We start from the raw sequence: 27,139 nt of genomic DNA on the forward strand, positions 1-27,139 counted from the left end.
CACTTGTCCTACCCAGTTTTCGCTTGTGTGAACAGCCTCCTACATTGCAAACCATGCTTAAACTGAAAGCTAATTTAGGCTTCTTGGTTTTGTTAGGTGAACGGTGAACTGAACAGCAGCCACCAGATGAAAGGGCCTGGGAATGTCACCATATCTAAAGAAACAGCCCCCAGTAATGCTACAAGTCAGGCCTTAGAGTTTTCTAGCTACAACAATAATTCAGGTAAGGAATAACTTTATCATGTTTTTATGAGTGTGCTGGAACAATAGCAAATGAACCGTTAAAGTGAACGAAAAACACTTTATTATTATTGGATAGTTTTATGCTTCTGTGTTCTATTTTAAGTTACTTTCTTTTATCCTTGTAATGAGTGGTTAAACAATAAAATTGTCATTTATTTCTGTAGTACTGTCAGCGTAGGTGGTACTTTACAGAGTAACCTATAAGACGGGTCCATTGCTCAGAGGCTTTCAATCTGATCTTGTGGTAGCAAGCATGCATTGTCCCCTTTGCTAAGCAGGGTTGGCCCTGGTTTGCATTTGAATAGGAGACTACAGTGTGAACACTGTAAGATATTTCCCTTAGGGGATGGGGCTGCTCTGGGAAGAGCATCTGAGGTTCCAAGTTCCCTCCCTGGCTTCTCCAAGATAGGGCTGAGAGAGACTCATGCCTGCAACCTTGGAGTAGCTACTGCCAGTCTGTGTAGACAGTTAGATGGACCAATGGTCTGACTCAGTAGAAGGCAGCTTCCTATGTTCCTAATATTTCTACAGTAGGAGAAAATAGAAGCCCAATTCAAATTAAATGCATGGAAGGAAGTGTGGGCCATCCCTGCCACCCCCACCCTGAAGTCCCACTGCATGTCAGAAGGGGCTAGGGTGTGCCAATGGTGGCAAGCATCGCCCTGTCCATTCAATGATTATACATCTGGAGGGGTTCATTTGATCAGGGCGAGCAGAAGAGGAAGAAAGGATAGAGAATGCAAGGCAAAGGCTTAGCCTGATGGTTGTGAGTGAATGCACCTGCAGATCCTATTACTATAAAATTCAAAATGACTTTGGTTGCCAACTCAGCAGAAAACAAAATGTACTGGCCTGCTCCTGTGATTTTAACAAATGTTTGCTGTACAGTGAATCTTTTTATGGCATGGAGCTGGTCATTGTTGCCTGCTCCAGGGGCGTAAGTTAGCTGATTTAACACAGCGGATTTAGCTAGGGATGCATGTATGCTGAGAGTAAAGTAACTTGGAGCCAATTCATAGTTTCAAATCAATATATAAGGCATTTATTAAGGAACTCCATTCTAGATAGGAAAGTGAGGAGTTAGGATCTCTAATCTAGCTAGCTAGCTGGATGCAGATGGATTCTGCATCTTCTCTGCACACATGGTGCAGGGAGAGAGGCTTGCCATGTTGCAAGGTAGAAGGGCAGGTAGGGAAGAGAGAGAGGAGGAAGTTAGTCCCTGAGATTAGCAATCTACTTATCAAAGGGATAGTATCAGAGCAGTGGAGAAGGGATGACCAATGTCTTGACCCTCTAGCCCTCTGACTCACTAGTCTGTCCTCCACTGTCTGAGACAAGACAGCGCAAAGTCCTTAACTTCCAACATTCATCCTCCGAAATTGATGTGAGTGTTAAGACCTGGAGCTACCAGAACAGCATGTCTTTCTCTAGTACCATTAAATGACTTGCATCGTCCACAATTTACAAAACCTTTAAAAAAATAATTTAGGATGATGTTCTATTGTGGCACATAGGTTTTCTTTTTGTTACCACTATTCAGCCTCATTTAAGATTTCTTTACTTCATGAGCTGAGCTTGGGGGCGGGGGCGCATTTTAAAATCTTGTCTCTGGGCCCACTACAACCTTGCTACGCCCCTGGCCTGCTCATTGCTGCAAATCAGTCAGAGGGACAGGCCAAGGGGAGACCTCAAAAGCCAGTAACCCAGAAGAACCTGCCTGAGACTAAGCTTGTAATCTGGGAGAGGGCTCCCCCACCTCTTTTGCTGGTGGCTCCCTGTTTATGGAATGCCGTCCCCAGGGAGACTCACTGGGTGCCCTCACTTTTACATTTCAGGTGCCAGGTCAAAACATTTCTCTGCACCCATGCATTTTAATTGAGTTTGTTTTAATTTTTTTGCTCAATGCCGCTATGGTTTCATATAGGATAATTTCCCTCTGCTGTTCCTAAATTTGTTTTTTGTCCTAATCCGCAACGTGTACAGTTTAAAGCTGATTTTATCAGCGATGTTCTATGATTTTCTAGTGTTTTATTTATTTCTGTTAAATTGATTTTATTCTTTTGTTACCCAATTAAAGCTTTTGCTTTCCTATTAAAAAGCAAACAGGAAATACAGTCTCTTAGATGGATAGATAGTCACACATACTCAAAGCCCCCCCCCCAACTGGACAAAGAGGCACCATTTAAAATTGTGGCTCCCTTATATTTAGCAGCGGGGACCCAGCACAGCACCCCTCCCGGGACTGATCCTGATGCCTGTCTTGTTTTTTTTTTGAGAATTTCTTTTGTTGAAAGTTGGTATAAATATTCTCACCATGAACCCAAGATTTTGGATTTTCTGTCAAGTTTTTCTTCTTTTACTAGGAAGGAGGTAATAGGTGTGTGTGTGCGCGCGTGTATGAAAAAGAACTGCATTGCATTAAGAAAAAAAAGAGATAATCTAATAAAGAAATAATATTACCTTGAGTGTGGGGAGACTGAAATTCTATTGCACGGTTTATGCACACCTTCTGTATTTACTTTTACCCAAATACATCTGACACATTTCAGTCTGTTACAATTTTATTTAAAGCAGATGTACAAGATGACGACTCTTATGATGAGGATGATCACAACGAAGTCATTCAGTACCTTTTGGACGTTGTCGATGAAGAAGCCCAGAACTTGTTAAACCGCAGTAATGCCACATCTGGGAACCATCTGCCAGGTACCATAAACCCCCAGATGGCCCTCTGTGCAGGCAAGGAGCCCTATAAAGAGCATCTAGGAGCTGTTCCAGAACTGATGCAGTTTTGCCAGATTGTTTTTTATGAGGGCTGCTGAACATCCCTTCTCAGGTCATAATTATGTGGAGGCCTTTGTTTTGTTTTTTGTTTTGTTTTGTTTTGTTTGATTGATTTCTATACTACCCTTCCAAAAATGGCTCAGGGCCTTTAAATTGTTGGCACTAATTTGGCCTACATCAGGGGAAGGGAACATGTGGCTCTCCAGATGTTGCTGAACTCCACCTCCCATCATCCCCAGCTGTAATAAATTGTGGCTGGGGGTGATGGAAGTTGTAGTTAAGCAACATCTAGAGAGGCCACATATTCCTTATCCTGGCCTACGTCTTCATTAACTTCTGGGAAAGCTTTTTCTCTCTCCAAAATTGCTGACAATTAGGAGCAGCATTGCTTAAAATGACACGGTCACCTGATTTACAGGTGCATTCAGATATCTTGGTGTGTGTCAGTTGCAGAACTCTATCTGCCATTGTTTCAGGTTCTAAGGATGAGCAAATTCCTTCAGTTTCATTCCGCTGTTGTTCCACATTCTGATATTGTTGTCAATAGCAGTTTCCCTCCCAGGGCAAATAGCAGATGCGAAGAGGCATGATCTGGACTTAGACTGGGGGGTAAACACTTCATCCCTCTCCTCCACACATAGTGGTGCCAATCTGGATTGAGGACCCTTGTGGATGCTCTTGAACAAAAAACATGCGGGACCAAATATCATGTTTAAAATGTCATGTTGTTGTTTGGCCTTTATTGATGCTGCTTTTGAATCTGTTGTGATGCTGATTTTATCCATGTTTTCATTGTGAGATTTCATTGATTTTTCTGGTTGTCCGTGTTTTTATTATGGGGGTTTTAACTAGTTTCTTAGCCACTTTGAATTCACATCATAGAAAGCAGGATATAAGTATGTTGAAATAAATAAATATTAAGAGAGGGGTTTTCCTTTAAAAGTGCCCTTTTAAAAAGTTGTTTGTTTTTATGGTTTGCAAGCAATGACTAGGTTTTATTTGGGAGTTTCCAGACTGCAGTGAAGTGTGGAATCTGCAAAGCTTTTGAGCAAGATCCAAGTGCAATCTTACTCCTCATACAGACACTCCTGCAAATTTCGAAACTCCTTACTTGCATGGTCTTTGTACACGTGCTCAGCAGGGAACTTGCATGATTTGTGTAGCTCCACCTGCTGGCCTGGCTGACTCTTGTATTCTGAAAAGAACTCACCCTGTTTTGTTACTCCTTTTGTGGTGAGGAAAGGGGTGGGCTCTTCTCAGAATGCATGAGCTGGCCAACAGGTGGCACTCTGAGAATCACATGAGGTCCCTGCTCAGCAAGTATATAGCTGGGTCACACTAGGAAAAAGCATGGAAGCCTGCAGGAGCATCTGTATGGCGAGTCAGATCACACTTGGAACTGGCACAAACGTTTTGCAGATTCCACACTTTATTGCCATCTGGAAAACCCTCTTCCTTCTCTGCCAAGGTCAGTCACGACAATCAACTAGCTGGGTTAATGGAAGCATGCCAGAAAGCTTAAATCTACTTTTTAATAGTAGATCCTGCTGACTAAGCAAAAAGACACCTTTTAGAGTGGTGAGTCTCTTTTATTTAGCAGTGGGGAGAGCAACTGGCCCTATCCAACCCCAGCACAGCTTCGCTCCAGTGGTTGTTGCTGGTATCTGCCTCTGTTTCTTTTTAGAATGTGAGCCCTTTGGGAACAGGGAGTCATCTTATTTATGTATTATTCATTTTTCTATGTAAACCACTTTGAGAACTTTGGTTGAAGAAGCAGTATATAAATATCCGGAGGAGGCGGAGGCGGCGGCTACCATCTGGTGCCTGCCCCTGGCTTGGAAAGGGAAGAAAGGAGAGTCGTTTTAAGAGCATCAAGTGGTAGGAACAGCCAGCTAAAGAGGGCCAGACTCACCCCAAGTAGATACAATTTGAGTTAGTTTTCTGTTGAAAGGACACACGAATCTAGAGTTGAACTTCTAACTCTTTTGAGGCAACCTCTCAGCCTCAATAGGTATTAAGGAATACTGCTAGAAACTAGCAGCCTGTTTTGTGATGTTGATTTCAGGGCTGTAATGTTAAATCAGTTAGTTGGTTGAGTTAATGGATTTAAAAAAACTTTTGACCAAAAAGGGGCCCTAATTAATGAGGCAGCAGATTTTAAAAACCCAACTTTTATATAAGAAGTTACATATAATAAAATCTAGTTTCTGTATATAACTTCTGATGGAGAGCACCATCTTAATGCTCAGAAGGAATCAGGGTGGACCATACTGCTTTTGAGGAGGCAGAAAATGGCAAGTTATCTCCTTTAGGGCCAGTGGCAGTTTTGCATTTTTACTGCCACACTTGATGCCCTCTTCCGCCATTCTGGGGAGCTGCACTCACCTCTCTCTTCCATACCTGTCTGAGGTCTGAGTCATGTTTTGCTTTTTGCCATTATGGCAGTACTGCCTGTGGTCAAATCTGTGGGTGAGGCTTGCTGTGACCTCCATTTCAGGCACAGTCTTTTTTGTGTGAATTAAAACCAGCCCAGTCCTTCCAGTGCTGTAGTCTTTCATTATGTTTCTTTCCCTGCAGAGACAAATGGCAAGCTTGCAGAAGAAAAATCCGAGGACACAGATTGTGATGGATCCTCATTGCCTGAAGATTTTCCAGAGGTAAAGCAAATGTTATGCTGGTGGTGGCATTACTTTTATTCCAAAGAGATTAGTCTGTCTCAAGTGCTCTAACTTTGTTTATGAATAGACAAACTCTAGGAGCATTCATCTGTCTGGTTAATAACAAATCTTGAGATATTTCGGGACAGAGAAATATTATGTTTTTAAAAGAAAATCTTGTCACTCCTGAACTCCCTCTTCCAGAGATGACATGCTTGGCCATCCTGCATTTGCACGGTGCCATCTGCTGGTCACTGGTGCCAATTCATGGTGAGAATCAAGGTTTTTGAGACTAAGCAGTCTCAAGTTGTGCAATGGCCAGGGATGTCAGCTGGCCATCAAACAGAGAAGCAGTAAGAATTTCTGTTTCAAAACGGGGTATTTCTCCATCTTGAAACACCCTCACTATCTGTATAGTGCTTTCAGAGGGCTTCCAAGGCACACCCACCTTGTAAAGTATGGGAGTATGATTATCCCCATATTGCAGGTGGGAAGATGAGGCTTAAACAAATGTGAGTTGCCAAAAGTGACTTAGTGTCTCAAATCTCATAGAGGTGAGATTTGATGTCAACACTGTTCAGCTCAGCGATCTAGACACTGTCTCAATTCAGCTAGACACAATGTGGGAATTCTGCGAATGTAATTCTTAATGTCTTTTTCGTCTTCAAAAAACAGCTGTGGTGGGGGTTTTTGGATTGGGGCTGCAGCATGTGGAAGGGGAAAATCTAACCTTTTCCCTCTGCATCACCATCCCAGTCCAAATTACTGTATATCTCCCCTGTGCTATTAGCCACAAAGGGGAAACTTGCAAGCTCAAAAATTGTGTAAATTTTCTCTTCTGCAGTTAGCCACAGCTTTGGGGCAGGCAATTTAAGTCAGTGAACTGGTATGGACGCAAAGTGTTAGACCCTTTTCTCCATGATCCACAGCCCCAACCCAAATCTGCCCCCCACAACACACACATGCACACACCTACAGCTACTATTTGAAAAAAAGAAAGTTACACCGTTTGTCTCACTTGGCCCTCAGTATCTACATTACATCTGCTCTCAAGGTTTTTTTTAAGGCTGTGTACTCCCTTCCTGCCCAGCTTTTGAGGAAAAGAATTCTATAGCTGTCTACTCTGGCGAAGACCATCCTTCCCCTCCACCTCGTGAGACAATCCCTTGCAGTTCTGTCCAACAGAGGCTAAAAAAATGCAAGCAGGTGGATGAAGAAGTCTAATCCTGGAAAATGACCAGTCTTCTCATGCATACAAAGAGAAAAGGGCTCACATTATATACTCTTAGCACCATCTGCTGGTGCTCTTTGCTAATCTGTGAAACACTGAGAGAACTGCCTTTTTAGAATAAAAGGATTATGAAAAAAGACAGCTTTCTCTGTCGTTTGACAGATTGCTACAGATTGCCAGCAGATGGCGCCAAGAATATATGATGACTTCTTCCTTCCTGTGGGTTCCCCATGTTTTTCTCTGTGGTAATTTGCCCTGAAGCTGGAATATATCAATGTCTGGAAAGATCCCTCCTTTCGCTGAACTGTTTGAGGTGCCCTTCTTTTTAGTTAAAGAAAACTATTGAAATCTGAAGGGCAAGGGGAATTGTTTTTATGTGACAGTTTTATAATATCATTACAAACTATTTTTTCCCCTTAGCCACCACAGTTAAATGGCTGCGAAGAACACTGTCATGACAAGGGGATGACTGAAAGGTGAGACTCTGGAGTTTAAAGGCAATAAAATATCAACAAGCGGGCTGACATCTTGACTAGAGATGTGAAGGCCTGGCGGGGGGGTGGGGGGTGGGGGGCAATTTCCCCCCAGAAAAAGTACCACAGGGGAAAAAACACTGGGTTTTCCCAGTCCCCCCCCCCCCCCCAGGACTTTACATCCCTAATCTTGACTAATGTTGCACCCATGCAGTAAAACGATAATCAGCCACAGTGTTAGAGTCCCCGCTTCAGCATGGGTGGGAGGGAGGCAACCTTCACCAATCTCCCCTCCCACCAGAAGAACTCTTTGCAACCTCGAAATACATCCCTGAGGACTGCACAGTTCTCTAGTACATATTTCAGGGTTGCAAACATTGCCTTGCACGAGCGCCTCTTGCTTCCAAACCAGGACTCTACCACTACGTTCAGGCATCCTTTCACTGCACAGATTCAGCGTTAGAATATCAGCCACTGTGTTTAATGTATCCCCCCACCCACCCAGTGTTTTTTATCCATATGTAAGCAAAGCGTTTTCAATCTAACATCACTACGTTATCTCAGTGTTACCACCTTCATCATGTAAAAGCCCGAATGATATAATATTTGTAATTTTACTTAATGGGCAGTGTCCAAAAAAGAGTTGGGTGTGTGTAAGCCCATTGAAATCACTTCTTACTCTGTATTGGATTCTGGTGGCCTACATCTTGGAAGCCCTAATGTTATGTTTGACTTTTGTGAAAGACACTTTCTGGTGCTTAGATTTTTGTTGCTTTCATAGAGTGACCTGATGGCTGATGCAATGAATTCATGCCACTTGATTTGTTGTGATGTGTTCTAGGGACCTGGTTTCATTTGCCATTCTTGGCTTAGTCTTTATTTTCTGTGTATTTTAGAATATCAAATATGATGGCTCCCAAAATGTAAAGAGGGATTAGGTACCTAAAAGGAACTTTACTAAGAATTAGCTCCTTTATAGTCAGATTTTTCTCTTGGTTTTGGATGCACATTTTGTATTTTTAAGGAAATGTTTGTTTGCCTCTCTCAAGATTACCTCAACGGCCTCTGATGGAACAGGGTGAGGATGATGAGATTACTTGGGGAAGCGATGAGTTGCCAATCGAATCAATAAACCAGAAGAAGCCTCTTAAAGGTAAACAATGGAATATTCTGAATTGATAAAAGCCAGTTTCCAAAATCCCATCACTTTGCCCCCACCTTCAAATGTTGGACTACAACTCCCATCATCCATAACTATTAGCCACAGTAGCTGGGGAAGATGGGAATTGTGGTCTAAAAACAGCTGGAGAGCAAAAGTTGTGCAGCCCTGCTCCAGAGTGACCAAGAAACATCACCCCAGATCAGGGGTGTAACAAGGTTGGAGTGGGCCCAGAGACAAAATTTTAAAATGGGCCCCTTCCTGATACACACGCACACACACTTCACAATATATAGTGAAGTGGGGGGTGGGATTGTAACCCAACGATCTCATATCTTGATCCTTCTGGACTTTCAAACGCGTGCGAAGGAAGGATCATCCTATATAATAAAAGGCTAAGTGAGTGGCCGTGGCTTTGGAACGTTGGGGATCTGCGTCCCTGCCTCCCTGGGATGTTCTGGCCTGCGCGAAGCGCAGGCCCAGAACAGCCCAAGGGACACAGGACCGCAGACACCAGTGTCCCACAGCCATGGGCGGCCATTAGCTGGTGTGTGGCGGCGGGGGAAAGTGGCCGAGGCGGCGGCAGAGCCGCCGCCTCGGCCATGAGCTGCGGCACGGCGAGAGGAGGACGAGGCAACCAGAAGTGGCCGCCCTGAAAAAGGCGAGGGCAATGGCAGCGGGGGAAGACCGAGACGGGGGACAGGGAAGCTGGGCAAGGTGGCGGCGAAGCCGCCAACGAGGCCCCCGCCCGCTCACAGCCGTCGCCCCCGCCTGCTCACCCGCCCTCCCAGCTGCCCAAAATGAAGCTGGGCGAGGTGGCGGCGAAGCCGCCAACGAGGCCCCCGCCCGCTCACAGCCGCCGCCGCCTGCTCACCCGCCCTCCCAGCTGCCCAAAATCACCTTCGCCGCTCCCCCCCCCAAAGATTAAGGGCCAAAATGGCCCATGAGAAGGTCGCCGCCCCCGCCTATCGCCCTCCCGCCCACCCAGCTGCCGAAGACCACCTTACCCGCTCCAGCCCGAGGGAAAAGAGAGGCGCTCACGAGCAGAGCTCCTCTCTGTGCTAAGTCACTGCTCAAACTGCCGCTATGGACGCAAAGGACGCCTATTGCGTCCATTGCGACAGTATGGGCAGCAGCTTAACACAGAGAGTAGCTCTGTTCCCGAGTTCCTCTCTTCTCCTTCGAGCTGGAGCGGGTAAGGTGGGCTCCGGCAGCTGGGTGCGCGGGAGGGCAATAGGCGGGGGCGGCCACCTTCTCATGGGCCATTTTGGCCGTTATTCATCCACAACCCCCCCCCCAAAAGTAAAAGCAAAATAAGGAAGAACAAAAACAGAGACAACAACAAAAACACAAAACAAAAAGAGAGAGGGGACAAGTGGGGGAAAAAGAGACAGAAAGAGAGAGAGAGAGAGAGAGACAGAAAAGACGGGATAGAAAGCTAGCGCCCGTTATCATAACGGGCTTAAAAATACTAGTTCAGAATAATGAAGGAAGCTCGGTGGATGTTGGAGAGTCATGTGACTTGTCTCTGGGGAGGGGCTAGAGGTGTGGGGGCCCCCAGGCAACCGCCTCCCTTTGCCTAATGGTAGTTACGCCCCTGCCCCAGATGCAATTTGGCAGATTGGGGTAGGCTTGACTCTCAGTAGCCGGGGCTGTGGTGTCCTAGGTTTAGCCTCAACCTCAGAGGTGTTTTGAGGACATGACTTTACTTTCTTATATGTACATAGAGCTATATCTGTCTGTCTGTCTATCTATCTATCTATAATTCTCTAAGGCGTACCCGTAACTAACCCCATGCGTGGCAGCTCTCCTGAGAATTCCCAAGCAGAAGCACTGTGGTGATTGGGCAGTGGGGATTCCAAATGCAGACAGGGAGGAGGAGCCTGTGATGGTTAAGATCAGTTGGAATGCAACTGTTACTGGTCGGAAGATGCTCTTGATTGTAGGGAGAGGAATCTATATATATAAAAGGATAGTGGGCAGGGGTCTGCGAAGAGAGGGAGAAAAGAGCCCTTTCAGAAGAAGGAGGCTGCCGTTGTGTGAATTAGATGAGGAAACAAGATGAACAAGATCTGTTAACTCAGGAAGGGAGAGAGAGAGAAAGAAAGAAGGGAAGGGAAGAAAGACAGGGGAAGAGCGAATGGAGGAGAGAAAAAAGAAAGAAGGAAGGGTGAAGGACAGGCCCATGCAAGGAAAAGCAAGGCGGAGGTGGGATCAAGGAAGAGCCCAGTCAACCACTGCTGCTGTTTGGGGCCACCGAGGCCATTGGCAGAGGCAGGCAGGCAGGCAGGCAAGGGACGGGCTCAAGCCTGTCAGCGGCCTGATGGGAATGAGTGGCCATGGTGGTGGCAGAGCGAGGAAGGGCCCAGTCAACCGCTGCTCGTGCTCCTGTGGGGAGAAGCAGGAGTGGGGTGAGGGTAGGGAGGTCTCTGAGGTTAGGGGCCTGCAGTTTGACCAATAGGCAACAGGAACAGAGTAATCCATGGGGATCTAGAGTAATAAGTCAGTGTTCCCTCTAAGGCATGCACATGTGCGCGCACTCAGGTTTTTTGATGTCTGCTCAGTTAATTTTAGATTCCATTCAGGCTGAATCAGGAAGGCCCCACTCTGAATGCATGTGCATGCACACTGCTTTGATACTGCCGCCTAGAACAAAACTCATTCTGCCCACAGATGGAAAAAAGATTAGAGCACTGATTAGAGCACTTCCCCAGGGTCCGTCTAGGTCGGAGGTACAGTTGCAGCAAGATAGCTCCAAAACATAAAACAATTCATTAAGAGGTATTTCCTGTTGCAGGGGTAATTAGAGGTACCATCTCTCTTTGAGAGCAACAGTACCCCTCTCTCCTCTCATTGTGCCAACCACCCATCCTAGTGCTACATCACCTGGAAGAAGTCAGTGGCTAGAAGTGCCCTGTAGTCTCAAGATTGGCCCTGGAGATCTCTGATCACTATGCCTTCTGAAACGGCTGCTCATACCCACTGCACCAAGAAGCTATTTGACTAGCCCTCAAGTGCCTGTTGTGCAGACGCCATGCCCATCCACTGTGAACCAATGATTGCACCGACCAAATTATCTCCTTGATCACAATGGGATTTAAGCACTGAAGTTCTATCAGTAGCAAGTATGAAGCATCTAGGATGGAGAGTAATGATGGAAGAAAGGTGGTCTACTACCCTACTTATAACAACTACTTATAGGTAGCTGTTATAAAAGCAATGACCATCATATGCTTTAATCAGCCATTGACAACCTGCAAACAGCGTGTGCTGCCATGCAAATAGCCACAGCTATGTTTCGTGGGTTGGTGGTGCTGCAGTGCAAGTTCTAAGTGCACTTTTTTTAGTTGCATGTTTACAGACCCCAGTAAATCCACCTCCTTCCTGTGTCAGATTGCCCTTTAGTCACAAACGAAGAGCTTGCTGCACTTCCAATTGTCCGAGTGCTTCCTTCTGGCAAATATACTGGGTCCAAGTTGAAGTCAACTATTCGGATGCTGCGGGGACTTTTGGAACAAGGAGTCCCTTCGAAGGAGATTGAGGTAAGCCAATCCTCCCTGAGCCTGCAAGGACACACCTGGGAAGAGAAGCTTGATTGAGTTTTTCTGCTTCCTTCTTTCATCGGCCTTCACTCGGACTTTACAGCAGAATGTAAAAACAAGATTGTTAAAATGACACAATTAAAATATTAAGCTAAAAATATAAAACAAATCTGATTAAAAGATTTTATTTATTTATTTATTTATTATTTCTATGGCCTGAACTGAAAGTTATCCCCTGACTGTAAGAGCCACATTTAGTGCCTTCTCCAATGATTTATCATGAGTTGCTTGTGGAACAACTACTAATTGCTTGTGTCATCATTAGTACAGCACACTTTATTCAGTAGATTGATCATCTAAAATTTCAGCTGATTGATCACTGGGGGGCATTTTAATTGGTGAAAGTAAATCATAATCAATGGAGTTGAAGGTTAAGGTTTTGTTTTAATTGTCCCTTCAAATAGCTCAGGGGGAAAAGCACCTATATTGAGCTTTGGGTGACCTAGTAATTGAGCTTAAGTTGGTGACCAGAGATCCAGCCATTTCTTGGACTAAATTCTCTATTCTTTCAGTTCATGCTCCAAGTCTAGCTGAGACCTATTGATAACTTAAAGTTCATTGCATCATTAATCATGCTGTTAACCAACTGTTCTTCTAGACAATCTTATGCAATCTACATATCTCTTTACAGAATCTTCAAAACTTAAAACCTTTGGATCAGTGTTTGGTGGGCCAAACAAAGGAAAACAGGAAGAAGAACAGATATAAGAACATACTGCCCTGTAAGTCCTGATTTCCGGGAGACCATTAAATGAAATTATTATTACCTGTATACCACTCTTCAACAAGAAAAGTTCATAAGGAGGTTTACATAGTGAAGAGAGTGGACCAGTTCATACATCACATGGAATCGCCATTATATCTTGGTTCTGTACCACATTCTTGAGCCTTGGGTGTGTGTCTGCACAAGCCTCAGAAGAATTCTACATCCAATAAAGGTTAAAGACAAACCAAGATCAGTCGTGACCCCTGAACCGGCCTATCTTGGTTTATTCTATCCAGCTTCATTGTAATAAGCTGAGACCTGAAACCTACTTCAGCCTTCAGATTCCATTTACTTCAAGAAAGTTAGTCATTGTTATGGTCATCTAATTAAAGATAGTTATGGACCTTTGGCTGAGCAACATGTTTTCATCATGCTGGGAGATCTGTATACTGATTGTAAGTCGAGGTAGAATGGAAGTATGGGGCCGTAGCTCAGTGGGAGAGCATCTGCTTTGCATGCAGAAGTCCCATGTCCCTGGGTTAGTCCCTGGCTTCTCCAAGTCAGGCTGGGAGAGACTCCTGCCTGCCTATGTCAGTCAGTGCACTGAAGACAAGACTGAGCTAGATGGACCAATAGTGTGACTTGGTATAAGGCAGCTTCCTACATTCCCAAGAACCAGGATGGGATTGGTGAGTTGTTGAGGCCATGCTGTGAAGAAGAGGCTAGAAGGCCTCCTCTTGTGGCATTACAGGCTTTGAGCCAATACAGTAGCAGGTCTTTTCAGTTGTGGCTCACTTGGGACTCTCTAAACCTCCTGGTTTGGCTTTTTGCTTGGGGCTGGACATTTTTGAAGTGGGGCTGCCAAGTCCCCTTAGGGAGCCCTCAAGGAAGGCTAGTGGGCTCCGTCCAGCTTGGTGAATGACAAGAAATGCAGCTTGATCGGTGATCTGCTCTTTGGATGTTTTGTATCATCAAACAACCAGACTAGTTTCAGGCTGGAGAACCATCAGTAGCAGTCACATGTTCCATAATATTCGTAATGTCTGGTACCAAATTGCATAACCGCACTTGAGGGGCAGGACAATGATTCAAACAGGGAGTGCTGCTCCACCTCTGTATAACTGTGGGCCAAACTAGATATATCGAGAACAACCACAACCACTGCCCCAGGCCCATTCACACATTACGTTTAACACTTGTACGATGAGTGCACAGTGTACACAGGTACAGTCATTCACATGTTATATTGAATACAGGAATAGAAGTACACTTCCTGTCTGTACTATGCATTTGAAGGGCCTGTATCCAGGTTCACTTTTAAAACGAACTCAGGTACAGCCATTCACACAGATGTATTCAAGTGTACAGACATCTGTATACTTGTACATCTATGTATACATATCACGTTATTTAATTTTTAATTCCACAAACCAAAAAATACACGACAGGGGAGCAAAGGAAGAAATTCATCTTGCAAGGAATGGAAGCATGCTTAGATGATGGATATTTACTTTTCAATAAAAGTTCCCAAAACGGTTTAAATAGAGAAATAAAAATAAATAAAGATGGCTCCCTCCCTGTCCCTAAAGGGCTCCCAATCTAAAAAGAGAGAAAATCCACACTGGAGGGATGCTGTGCTGGGGCTGGATAGGGCCAGTTGCTCTCCCCTGCTCAATAAAGAGAATCATCACTTTTAAAAGATGCCTCTTTGCTCAGTTAGCATTGCCTTAGAGGGTCAGGGGCAGTTCCTTCTTGCTTAGAGCAAAACTTCTACCTGGACAGTCAACCAGGAACAAAGCAATGCAAAGAACTGCCACAGAAGGACAGACAGTGGTACAACGTTTTAGCTAGATCTTGAAGCACTTGTTTTCCAAGAAATAATTTCTGCCACTTCAGAGATCCTGCCAGATCTTTCATCAGCTACATTTTTTGTGAAGTCGTGAGAAGAGGACTCCTGGAATTTTTTCCCTTCAGTTGTTGTTGTTGTTTTGTTGTTGTTGTTTTTGTTTACACAATCACAGGTATTATTGACTGGTTTGTTTTATCCAGACATCGAGTCCTTCCCAAGGACCTGGGATGGCTGAATTTTATTATCAATATTGTTGTTGTTATTATTATTATAGATATTGTCGTAGAATATAGGCTATTCCCAGTAAAGTTGCTTTTTGTAATTGTCTCATGGTGATTTCTGTGGCCCCTATGGTGTTGAGGTGCTCTTCAAGGTGTTTTGGAATTGTACCTAGGGCACCAATTATTACTGGGTTTATTTTGGTCGTCTTCTGCCACAGCCTTTCAATTTCAATTTGTAGTTCTTTATATTATTATTATTTGTTTACACAGTCAGACAGGTGTTATTGACTGGTTTGTTTTATCCAGACATCGGGTCCTTCCCAAGGACCTGGGATGCCAGAATTTTATTATCTATATTGTTGCTGTTGTTATTATAGATATCGTCTCAGAATATAGGCTATTCCCAGTAAAGTTGCTTTTCGTAATTGGCTGGTGGTGATTTCTGTGGCCCCTATGGTGTTGAGGTGCTCTTCAAGGTCTTTTGGAATTGCACCTAGGGCGCCAATTACTGCTGGGATTATTTTGGTCTTCTTCTGCCACAGCCTTTCAATTTGTAGATCTTTGTATTTTGTCGTTTTTTCTTTTTTCTTCTTCTTCTATTCTGCTAGCCCCTGGTATTGCTATGTCGATTATTTTCACTTGTTTTTCTTTCTTCTCGTCTACAGTTACATCTGATGTGTTGTGTGGCAGATGTTTGTTTGTACTCGGAAGTCCCATAATATTTTTACATCTTCATTTTCTTCAACTTTTTCAATTTTATGGTCCCACCAATTTTTGGCTACAGGCAGCTTGTGTTTTTTGCAGGTGTTCCAGTGTATCATCCCTGCTACCTTGTCATGCCTTTGTTTGTAGTCAGTCTATGTGATCTTTTTACAACAGCTGATTAGGTGGTCCACGGTTTCATCTGCTTAGTCAGTCTATGCGATCTTTTTAAAACAGCTGATTAGGTGGTCCACGGTTTCATCTGCTTCTTTACAAAGGCGGCACTTGCTGTTTGTTGTTGATTTTTTGACTTTTGCTCTTATTGCATTCGTTCTTAGTGCCTGTTCTTGTGCAGCCAATATTAAACCCTCTTTCTTTCTTCAAGTTGCCATTCTTAAGCCATTGCCAGGTCTTGGTGACGTCTGATTTTCCAGTTATATTGTGCATATATTGTCCATGCAGGAGCTTATTTCTCCATTTTTCTGCTCGGTTCTTGACTTGTTCTTTCTTGTAGGCCTGCTTTGTTTCATTGGTGTTGAATAGTTTCGCGTTATTAACCATTTGAAGTGCATCTTCTTCACTGTCCTTTATATATTCTTCAAGGCCTCTTTTCTCCTCCTGTACTATTTGATGGACTTGCAGCATTCCTCTTCCACCTGAGCTGCGAGGGAGGTATAGCCTATCTTCATCATTGCGGGGGTGCAGAGCATGATTGATGGTCATTATTTTCCTGGTCTTACGATCTAGCATCTCTAGCTCTGCCTGGGTCCAGTCTATTATTCCTGCAGTGTATTTTATTTTATTTTTATTTATTTATTTTTACATTTCTATACCGCCTTTCGTTAAAAGAAAACCCCAAGGCGGTTATCTGATAACAGGTATAGCCCAGGTGTTTATGGCTTGTATGGTGTTCCCGCCATTGAGTTTGGACTTTGGTATTATTGGTATTATTATTATTTGTTTCTTGCTTACACAGTCAGACAGGTGTTATTGACTGGTTTGTTTTATCCAGACATCGGGTCCTTCCCAAGGACCTGGGGATGGCTGAATTTTATTATCAATATTGTCATTGTTATTATTATAGATATCGTCTCAGAATATAGGCTATTCCCAGTAAAGTTGCTTTTTGTAATTGACTGATGGTGATTTCTGTGGCACTTGTGTTGAGGTGCTCTTCAAGGTGTTTTGGAACTACACCCAGGGCGCCAATTACTACTGGGTTTATTTTGGTCGTCTTCTGCTACAGCCTTTCAATTTGTAGATCTTTCTATTTTGTTGTTTTTATTATTATTATTATTATTATTATTATTATTATTATTATTATTATTATTATATTTCTATACTGCCCTTCCAAAAATGGCTCGGGGCAGTTTACACAGAGAAATAACAAACAAATAAGATGGATTCCTGACCCCAAAGGGCTCACAATCTGAAAAGAGAAATAAGATAAGACACACCAGCAACAGTCACTGGAGGTGACTGTTGCCCCAAAGTCAAAGAAACGTTGTCAAAATGACAAGCTTAAAACTTTACAACATTGAGAATATATATATATGGTTAAGATTTTGGTTTTTTCTAAATCCAAAAGCTTTCTGCATTCTCTGCAGCCACCATTTTATTTCTCTGCAGCCACCAACTAGAAACTTGGATTTTGAGGCTGTAACCCTGCAGTCCATTGCATTTCATATTTCTTCTCTATGCACCTGAAATTTTTTTAAAATTTGAGATTGATCTCGCGCGCGCACACACACACACACACACACACACACACACACATTAAGTTTATCGTTCTTGGCATCCATAAATGTGTCTCCACGTATGCTTTTCATGCATGGGAGTGCACATTGGCTTTTCAGATGCTTCTAAAGTCACGATTCTGATTTTCCCTTTTTCCCCATGTATCTTTCACGATGCATTTTTACCAGTTGCTGAAGGTAAGCTACAGGGAATGTCCATCTCTGTCATACCCTCCTGCTTGTGTACTTCCCAGGGCCCTGTGGCCACCAATGTTTAGAGACAGTGTTGGATTAATTAGGGTTTCTCAACGTGTGGGTCCCCAGATGTTATTGGACTTCAACTCCCATAATCCTCAGCCCCAGTGGCCTTTGGTTGGGAATTATGGGAGTTGAAGTCCAATTACATCTGGGGACCCACACATTGAGAATCCCTGGATTAGATGGATCTTTAATCTGATCTAGCAAGCCTGTTCTTACGTTCACACCAGTTTGCAAAAAGCTACCCAAACATACTGCATTCCAAGCCACTTCCTTATCACTAAGAGCATTTCCAGGGGTTGGCTTCAGATATTACAAAGAAAGGAATAAAACAGACACCTGTGTGACTTGGATGGCCAGTTCTCTTGCATGCAATGTCCTACAGTAGCACCTACGTATCATCCCAGCCTCAGCAGTGACGTGCGTGAGCTATGTCCACATTTGAGGTTTGCACACTCCAGTGTTAGAGGTGCATGCCTTTGGACTGCATTGGAAGGACACACTTCCAGTGCAGTCCAGGTCTATCAACGGCTACTAGTCTGGTGGCTGAGGGCCACCTCCAGCCTCAGAGGCATGATACCTCTCAATACCAGTTGCAGGGGAGCAACAGCAGGAGAGAGGGCATGCACATACCTCTTGCCTGTGGGCTCCCCAGAGGCATCTGGTGGGCCACTGAGTGAAACAGGATGCTGGACTAGATGAGCCTTGGGCCTGATCCAGCAGGGCTGTGCTTATGTTCTTATGCTTTCTCTATTCTGGCATTGTGCCGAAAGCTTCCACAAACCATTTGGAAGAAGCACTGAAATAATATCATTGCAAGTGGTTGTATGCAAGCCTATGACACCAGCCTTTAGCACAGTCCCCTAGGCCCATTTCTTACCGTAACTGAGCCTCAGTTCATACGCAGTGCCTGAAAACAGAATTGCTTATTCTTCACCTGTTTACACTTGTCTCCATTTCCCTTACCTTCCTCCTAAGTCTCACCTGTGTTGAGTAATGTTGAATATACTGTAAGTGGCTCAGGACAGAGACTTGTCCTCTTGTACACACAGACAGTGCACTAATCAGAATTAATGATTCATTATGGTGGTTCTTTGTTGGGGACTGCAGATGACACCACGAGAGTGCCTCTGGGGGCCGAAGGGGGCTACATCAATGCCAGCTTCATCCGAATGCAAGTGGGGAGTAAGGAATATGTTTATGTTGCATGCCAAGGACCCCTCCCAACCACTGTGGCGGACTTCTGGCAGATGACTTGGGAACAAAACTGCACTGTCATTGCCATGATGACACAGGAGGTAGAAGGAGAAAAGGTCAAATGCCAGCGGTATTGGCCCGACGTCCTTGGCAAAACCACTATGGTCGATGATAGGCTCCGGCTTGCTCTTGTGAGGCTGCAGCAGCTGAAAGGCTTTGTCATTAGAGTCATGGAGCTGGAGGATATTCAAGTAAGTAATTCAAGCTTCACGTTATGGCTTTGTGGGACAGAGTAGTGAGGGGTCAGGGTATGGGCACAGCATGGCCTTTGCTCAGGGATGGAGCATCTGCTTTGCATGTCAAAGGTTCCAGGTTCAATCCTTGGCATCTCTGGGTAGGGCTGAGCAAGACTCCTGCCTGAAATCTCAGAGAGCTGCTGCCAGGCAGTGTAGACAATACTGAGCTAGATGTACCTAAATCTGTGGCTGTGACAGAGTGGTTTAGCTGTAGTAATTTTTGACAGTTTGCTTCACAGTGGCCAAGGGTTCAAAAATCTCACCTTCTCTCATTCTAGGAGGAAAAGCACTGGCCAATTAAATTTATTCTAGGTTTTTAAACATTGGTTGAGCGGGTGTTTCTGTGTTTTTACTTAAAATCTAGACTGGTGAACTCCGTCGTATTTCCCATTTGAACTTTACTGCCTGGCCAGATCACGACACACCCTCTCAGCCAGATGATTTGCTCACGTTTATATCCTACATGAGGCACATCCACAAATCGGGACCAATCATCACGCACTGCAGTGCAGGCATTGGACGATCAGGGACGCTTATTTGCATAGATGTGGTCTTGGGACTAATCAGCCAAGATCTTGAGGTGGGTACCAATGAACTATTTTAATTCTTCTTTGTATGTGCCTCTTTGAGCTAGCTTACCTGTGTGCATCCATTTTCTGTTTTTGTTCAGAACCTTTTTACAAGTATTGTTAACTACTGCATCCCCATTGGGGGATGTAGTGCAATTTTGGTATGGATTGTTGAGATAATTCCCATGTGTGAGAATTCTTTTTCTTCTCAACTTTTGATATTCCAGCCACACTAGTATTGGAGCACTGTGTAAGTCATGTTAACGGTTTAGGCCCATTCACACATTATGTTCAACAACTGTACAGTGTACACAGGTACAGTTGTTCACATGTTATGCTGAATGCAGGTACAGAAGTATGTTTCCTATCTGTCCCGTGCATTTGAAGGGCCTGTATCCAGGTTCACTTTTAAAATGAACACAAGCACACTCATTCATTCATTCACGAACATGTGTACAGCTGTACAGACATCTGTATATTCGTGCAGCATAATGTCTTAATTAGGGATGTGCAAAAAATTTCGGGCACAGAACGATCTGTGCCCGAAACGAACAATTTCAGGTGATTCGGGGCTGAACCGAATCGCCCCCGATGTCCCCTGATATTTTTCGCACGAGCCGAATCACCCAAATTTCGGACCCGGAAAATTCGGGTGATTCGGTTCATGGTTGATTTTTGGCGATTTTTTAAAGTTTTAGTGACTTTGGGGCAGTTCGGGGGCATAGCATGGGACCTGGGCAAAAGGAGTGGGGTGGGGTGGTAGTGCCTAATGGGTGCAGGCTACCACCCCAATTTCAGGGGGATTGGGCAAAGGGCTGATTTTTTGGAAATTTCTGAAATTTTCATGTCTTTGGGGCAGATTGGGGCAGAAAGTGGGGCCTGGGGCAGAATAGTGGGGTGGGGTGGTAGTGCCTAATGGGTGGAGGCTACCACCCCAAATTCAGGGGGATTGGACAAAGGGCTGATTTTTTGAGAATTTTTGAGGTTTTAGTGACTTTGGGGCAGTTTGGGGGCAGAAAGTGGATCTGCCCCAAAATAGTGGGGTGGGGTGGTAGTGCCTAATGGGTGGAGGCTACCACCCCAATTTCAGGGGGATTGGGCAGAGGCCTGATTTTTTTGGGAATATTTGAAGTTTGGGTGTCTTTGTGGCAGATTGGGGGCAGTAAGTGGATCTGCCCTAAAGGAGTGGGGTGGGCTGGTAGATAGTGCCTAATGGGTGGAGACTACCACCCGTCCCCAATTTCAGAGTGATTGGGCAGAGGGGTGAATTTTGGTGAATTTATGAGGTTTGTCTTCATAAGGTGAAGTGTGCTAAATTGATTACTTCCTCATATTCATAGTAGGTGTGAAAAAGTGAAAGTGGGGTCATGAGAGTTGTTTAATTGAAAAAAATCTCATTTGCTATGATAGAATGAGAATTCACACCTCAGAAGTTTTTTCTGAGGTGTGAATTCTCATTCTATCATAGCAAATGAGATTTTTTTTCAATTAAACAACTCTCATGACCCCACTTTCACTTTTTCACACCTCAATTACTATGAATAATATGAGAAAGTAATCAATTTAGCACACTTCACCTTATGAAGACAAACCTCATAAATTCACCAGAATTCACCCCTCTGCCCAATCACTCTGAAATTGGGGACGGGTGGTAGTCTCCACCCATTAGACACTATCTACCAGCCCACCCCACTCCTTTGGGGCAGATCCACTTACTGCCCCCAATCTGCCCCAAAGACACCCAAACTTCAAATATTCCCAAAAAAATCAGGCCTCTGCCCAATCCCCCTGAAATTGGGGTGGTAGTCTCCACCCATTAGGCACTATCTACCAGCCCACCCCACTCCTTTGGGGCAGATCCACTTTCTGCCCCCAAACTGCCCCAAAGTCACTAAAACCTCAAAAATTCTCAAAAAATCAGCCCTTTGTCCAATCCCCCTGAATTTGGGGTGGTAGCCTCCACCCATTAGGCACTACCACCCCACCCCACTATTCTGCCCCAGGCCCCACTTTCTGCCCCAATCTGCCCCAAAGACATGAAAATTTCAGAAATTTCCAAAAAATCAGCCCTTTGCCCAATCCCCCTGAAATTGGGGTGGTAGCCTGCACCCATTAGGCACTACCACCCCACCCCACTCCTTTTGCCCAGATCCCATGCTATGCCCCCGAACTGCCCCAAAGTCACTAAAACTTAAAAAATTCACCAAAAATCAGCCCTTTGCCCAATCCCCCTGAAATTGGGGTGGTAGACTCCACCCATTGGGCACTACCATCCCACCCCAAAATTTTGCCCCTGGGCCCCTTTTTACCCACCCGAATCAATTCAGATTCGGATTAAATCCGAATCCGAACCGAATCAAGGGTGATTCGGGTGACCCAGATTCGGGCACAAAACAGAACAGGGGTGATTCGGTTCGGGTCCGAGCCAAATCACCCGAAAACCCGAATTGCACACCCCTAGTCTTAATCAGGCTTTTGTAATTTCGAATTGTGTGAAAATTAACCACTTCCTTTGGAAGATGGTCATATTAAAAGATTCCAGGCGATGCACTCCCTGTAGATCAACAGTTCCAAACCTTGGGTTCCATCCAAGATGACGTTGGACTACAATTCCAATCACCCTCAGCCACAGAAGCCTTCATTATGGCCCACATTGTGGCTGAGGATGATGGGAATTGTCCAAAAACATCTGGGGACCCATGTGTTTACCCCTTGACTAGATTAACAACTAAGATGTTACTGCAGCTGCAGAAAATTCAACCTACTGAATGCCTCACAGAGAGTCCTGTCCAGAGCCGGGGGTGGAGCCATCACTGAGCAGACGGGTTCAAAGAACCCGGCTGCTGCCCCTCGGGCCGTGCCACCTTATTATTATTATTATTATTATTAATTCAATTTGTGTGCCCCAGACACACGCCCCACATCTGATGTCAGATGCGGGGGGCATGATTTAGATCCCAGACAGGGCCACACGGCCCCCTTTTTGAGCTCAGTCAGCCAGCCCTGCATTCTCAGAACAGCCGGAGCGACTCTCCTTTTAAAGGCAGAGAGAGCCACTCCTGGCTGTGCTGCCCCATTTGGGAGCTAAACCACGCCCCCACATCTGATGTCAGACATGGGGGTGTGGCTAAATGCTCCCTGCATCTGACATCAGATGCAGAGGGCAGGGCTAGGGGGACTGCAGTGGTGGCAGAACCCAGGCTGCTGCTGGCCGCCTCCTGCTCCTGTCCAGAGCAATTGGACAGCAGTTCTAGAAGTAGGTGCAGCTACCATCAGTCTTCCCTTTTTATTGTGGGAAATTGGCCTGAACTATCTTCCTTTTTTTTTCCTCATTGAATGAGACCCCATGCAGCCATAGCTGGCTGTGCTTGGCAATATTTATCTAACAGACTTCAGCAAGTTTCCTCCAGGCCAGAATTACAATTTCCACTATGGACTCAGAGCTTGAAACCCTTTTTTTTTTTTTACTGAGTGGCTACAAAACAGGGTGAGGTAGCAATTTGCAGTGAAGAAGTGTTAGATGGGAAGAGGTATGTTTTGCCCTCCTCCCCTACAGTCTCCTCTCCCCTGCTACATTTCCCTCTACTGGCGATTCAGCTGCATGATCCATAAATAAAATAAATAAATAAAATGTTTGCAGTGTTGCAGGGAAAAACAGCTGGGGGTAGGGCATGCCGGGGGGGGGGGGGCTTTCCAGAAAGGGTTAAGCACCTTCCTGCCCCTTCTTTGCTGCAAATTGCCCTCTCGCCCTGCAGAAACCCAGAGCCCTAGACTGAATTCTGCTGCCAAACATGTCGTTCCAGCTTAGCAAATGTGATTCTGTATGGACTGGTGCCTGGGTTCACTTCTTCTCCTAACACTCCAGCAGGTGCATGCAACACTGATGTTCTCTGTGTCAATCATATTAAAATCGACCAGGTTTTTAAGTTTAAATATCTTGGTATTTATTTCCAATCAAACCTTAATTGGAAATCACAGTATTTACATGTGAATCATACTGCACATTCCACATTATATGTTTTTCTCCGTTTTTTCTTCACTAGGGGTGGCCAATACATACCTGTGGCTCTCGGGGTGTTCCGAGTCAAAATTGTAGCTCAAATGCTCTTTAGGGCTCCACTATGGATTCAGGGGATACAGCCGGAGATGGATTCTATGCAGTCCAGATTTCTCAGAGCTATTTTTAGAGTGCCTAAATGTGTTTCCTATGGCGCTTTGTGTCTGGAGTCGGGTTCCTATTCCATTGCCTGTTAGGCTTGGGAGCTTACACTAACTCGCTGGCTTAATTTTTGCCTTGGGTCTCAGGGATCATTGTATTTTCAACTTATGTGGAGGGACAGCTTCCCTAACTCTTGGTTATCTGTGGTTACCAAAAAAGCGCTGAGTTTGGGGCTTTCTCCCTCCAGTCTATTGTCCCTGTGTTTTACCAGCGGCAAGGCTATCATGATCCAACGTCTTAGAGACATGGAGTACCAACGCCTTGTCTCCTTAGCGAATAGATGCTGCTCTCCCATATATCTTGGTATTTCCCTCCCTGCTCGAAATCATCCTGCTAAATATCTCTCCACGCTCCATCTGGTTAAATTGAGGTCAGCCTTTGCAAGAGCCAGGCTGAATGTTTTAACCTCTGCCTTGCTCCTTAGAAGGTTTTGCAAGGATTCCCCTGTTTCGGGGCTATGTTCTTGTGGAGAGGGCTGCTTAGAAACAGTTGCTCATGTGCTTTTGTTCTGCCCTCTGTTCCGCGACTCAAGGAAATAATTATTGACCCCCCTATTTGATCAGTTCTCAGGCAGGCCTGACTCATTTTATCTTAATTGATGTCTTGCTGACGTTAATGTGGCTATTACTAAACTGGTTGCTAAATTTTTATATGGGGCTATGAAACTGACCTCTTGTCATGGGGTTTTATAAGGCCGATTGTGTACCTTTTAGTTATTTTATGCTGTATATTTACCTATGGTAACAGTCTAAAGTTTTGATTTTGTTTGGCTTATGGCCGTAAATAAAATGATTGATTGACTGACTGATGTTCTCACTTTTTTCCAGTTCGACATCTCTGACGTGGTGCGCACCATGCGCCTGCAAAGGCATGGAATGGTGCAGACTGAGGTAGGTGTGCCCTGACTCTCGTGGTTCTGCTTCTAGTGTCCAGAGAGCTTTTCTTCAGCTTATTTATTTTAATTTTATTTTAATTATTGTTGAATTTGTATCATCCCCAGCCACAGGGCATTGTGGCTGGGGATGATGGGCATTGTAGTCCAACAACCTCTAGGGACCCAAGTTTGGGAAACCCTGACTTGAGGCACCGGGTTGGAATAGAGAGCTTTCAGTCGTCTACTTTAGAAATTAGGCATACGATTGTGTTTTGCTTTTTAAAATCCTGCCCTGTGGACTGCACCATCCCACCCACCCCACACTGGCTTTGCTGTCAGCTTCCTCAACAGTGTGGATGGATGGGGCCAGCCAAGGGACCACAATGGGCTGAAGTCACCAACACACAGAGCCGTAGGTTTGGATCACATCCAGCCCTTTCCAAAACTGCCCTGCAGCCCTGCCCTGAAGATAAACGGAAGGGATGAATTGAATGAAACGAAATTATCAAAGCAGAGCTGTGCCAATAAAACTTGCTTGGTGGGTTACGCCATAGCTGCTGTGTGGAACCTCCTCTGTCCGCATTCATATGAGAGGAGAGCTGGTCTTGTGGTAGCAAGGATGGCCTGTCCCCTTAGCTAAGCAGGGTCTGCCCTGGTTGCCTGTGAATGGAAACTAGAAATGTGAGCACTGTAAGATATTCCCCTCAGGGGATGGAGCCGCTCTGGGAAGAGCACCTGCATGCTTGCATGCAGAAGCTTCCAAGTTCCCTTCCCTGGCAGCATCTCCAAATAGGGTTGAGGGAGTTTCCTGCCTGCAACCTTGGAAAAGCCACTGCCAATCTGTGTAGACAATACTGAGCTAGATGGACCAATGGTCTGACTCTGTATATGGCAGCCTCCTATGTCCCTATATGCTAATACATATTGCTATTACAAATGTTTGTTTCAGTAAGTATATAAATCATTTTTTCCTGTTGCAGGACCAGTACATTTTCTGCTATCAAGTTATCCTGTACGTCCTAAAACGTCTTCAAGTAGAAGAACAGCAAAGAAGCAACTAAAACATTAAAGCTGAATATGCTATGGGTGGGGGGTGAGATGAGAAAAGAAATACAATTTGGGCATATCTACACTATAGAATTCAGCTGGCATAGCATTGCTTCCGTCCCTCCAGAGAATTGTGCTTCTGTGATGGGGCTAGGAAATTCTGTTAAGGAAATTCTCAGAACTCTAATCAAACTACAGTTCCCAGGATTCTTTGGAGGAAGCCATGACCATTATGCTGGTATCAAGCCAATAGAAGTTTCTAGAGTGGATGTGCCCATAGTGCACTCTGCCAATGTGATGATTGTCCAGCATCAAGTACCACTAGCACCCCCATCCTCTACATGGTTGGGGCCCTGTATACCATTTAAAAATATTAGAGTCTGCTGCATTCCCCATCCCCACCCCCACCCCCCGTGGCTTTTTCAAACTATGACAAGCAATTTTTTTTTAAAACCACTTTCTTTTTCTTTCTTTTTTTAAAAAAACGAATTCCTCCTGCAGTTTGTATTCCCCTCCCCACCAGCTGCTTTATAGTACGTTTCTGATGCTGGAGTGGGGTGGGTGGGAAACAAAAACAGTATTTTATCCTGGTGGACTTTCTTACAGGGATATTTTTATTAGTCTATTTTTCAAGTTTGTTCATAGCAGAGCTGACTTTTCCCAGCATTTTTAATGCAGTAGAGCTTTTTATAGAAAATACTTGAATTCAGTATTTAAGCTTTACCAAGCATCTTATTAGCATAGGAAGAAATAGCCGACGTTTACTGTAAGTACTACAGGTTATGATGTTTACTTTATAGAATCTTGTGTATATATTTATATACTTTTACAAAAAAAAAAAAGTTGAATTATTGGGTGTCTACGCTTATAACTGCTGAGGCATCTCCACTGTGTAAATAAAGTACACTTTTAAAACATGGTGAGTGGCAATTCTGCTTTATGTCCCATTGATATATTTCCCCCCTGGCCTCAGATCCTTCATCCTTTGCCAATCAGGCATTTTAATGCAATTCCATTAGGGGTGACTCTAGAACAGACTGGGGGAGCAAAGGATGTTGACAGTGGAGCCATTAAATACTTATAGAGATAAGGTCATTAATGTTAGTTTATTTGCCTTATTAATGGAACTGAATATACCTGCCGTTATGACAAGAAGCAAATCCATCTACAACTTTCTTCAGATCAAGAGACTTTGACAACTTTCTTCCAATCCCTATGATGGCCAAATCTTTTAATCAGTCATTTGTTATGTGGCTCAGGAAATGGGCTAGATTCCTCTTAGAAAATATTGCCTTTTTTAAATTAGGCCAAACCTT

General features: G+C 44.4%; 1 protein-coding gene across 6 annotated transcripts in view; it reads left to right on the plus strand.

Annotated features, from left to right (window-relative positions):
- PTPN13 (protein tyrosine phosphatase non-receptor type 13) overlaps window positions 1-26,742 on the plus strand; it is a 204,958-nt gene extending 178,216 nt beyond the window's left edge. For 5 of the 6 annotated variants that reach the window (XM_053256446.1, XM_053256447.1, XM_053256448.1 and 2 more), the window contains 11 exons: window positions 97-223; window positions 2,815-2,949; window positions 5,605-5,684; window positions 7,336-7,391; window positions 8,438-8,541; window positions 11,941-12,089; window positions 12,781-12,871; window positions 18,732-19,069; window positions 19,479-19,694; window positions 24,730-24,792; window positions 25,757-26,742. In XM_053256446.1, the coding sequence (XP_053112421.1) occupies window positions 97-223; window positions 2,815-2,949; window positions 5,605-5,684; window positions 7,336-7,391; window positions 8,438-8,541; window positions 11,941-12,089; window positions 12,781-12,871; window positions 18,732-19,069; window positions 19,479-19,694; window positions 24,730-24,792; window positions 25,757-25,837 (1,440 nt within the window). In that variant the 3' untranslated portion in view covers window positions 25,838-26,742. The remainder of the gene's footprint in view (window positions 1-96; window positions 224-2,814; window positions 2,950-5,604; window positions 5,685-7,335; window positions 7,392-8,437; window positions 8,542-11,940; window positions 12,090-12,780; window positions 12,872-18,731; window positions 19,070-19,478; window positions 19,695-24,729; window positions 24,793-25,756) is intronic. The other variant, XM_053256443.1, reaches the window with a different exon arrangement.
- The last annotated feature ends 397 nt before the right edge of the window (window positions 26,743-27,139 follow it).

Source organism: Hemicordylus capensis, chromosome 5 (genome assembly GCF_027244095.1).
Source record: "Hemicordylus capensis ecotype Gifberg chromosome 5, rHemCap1.1.pri, whole genome shotgun sequence".
In the NCBI taxonomy this organism is placed as follows: domain Eukaryota; kingdom Metazoa; phylum Chordata; class Lepidosauria; order Squamata; family Cordylidae; genus Hemicordylus; species Hemicordylus capensis.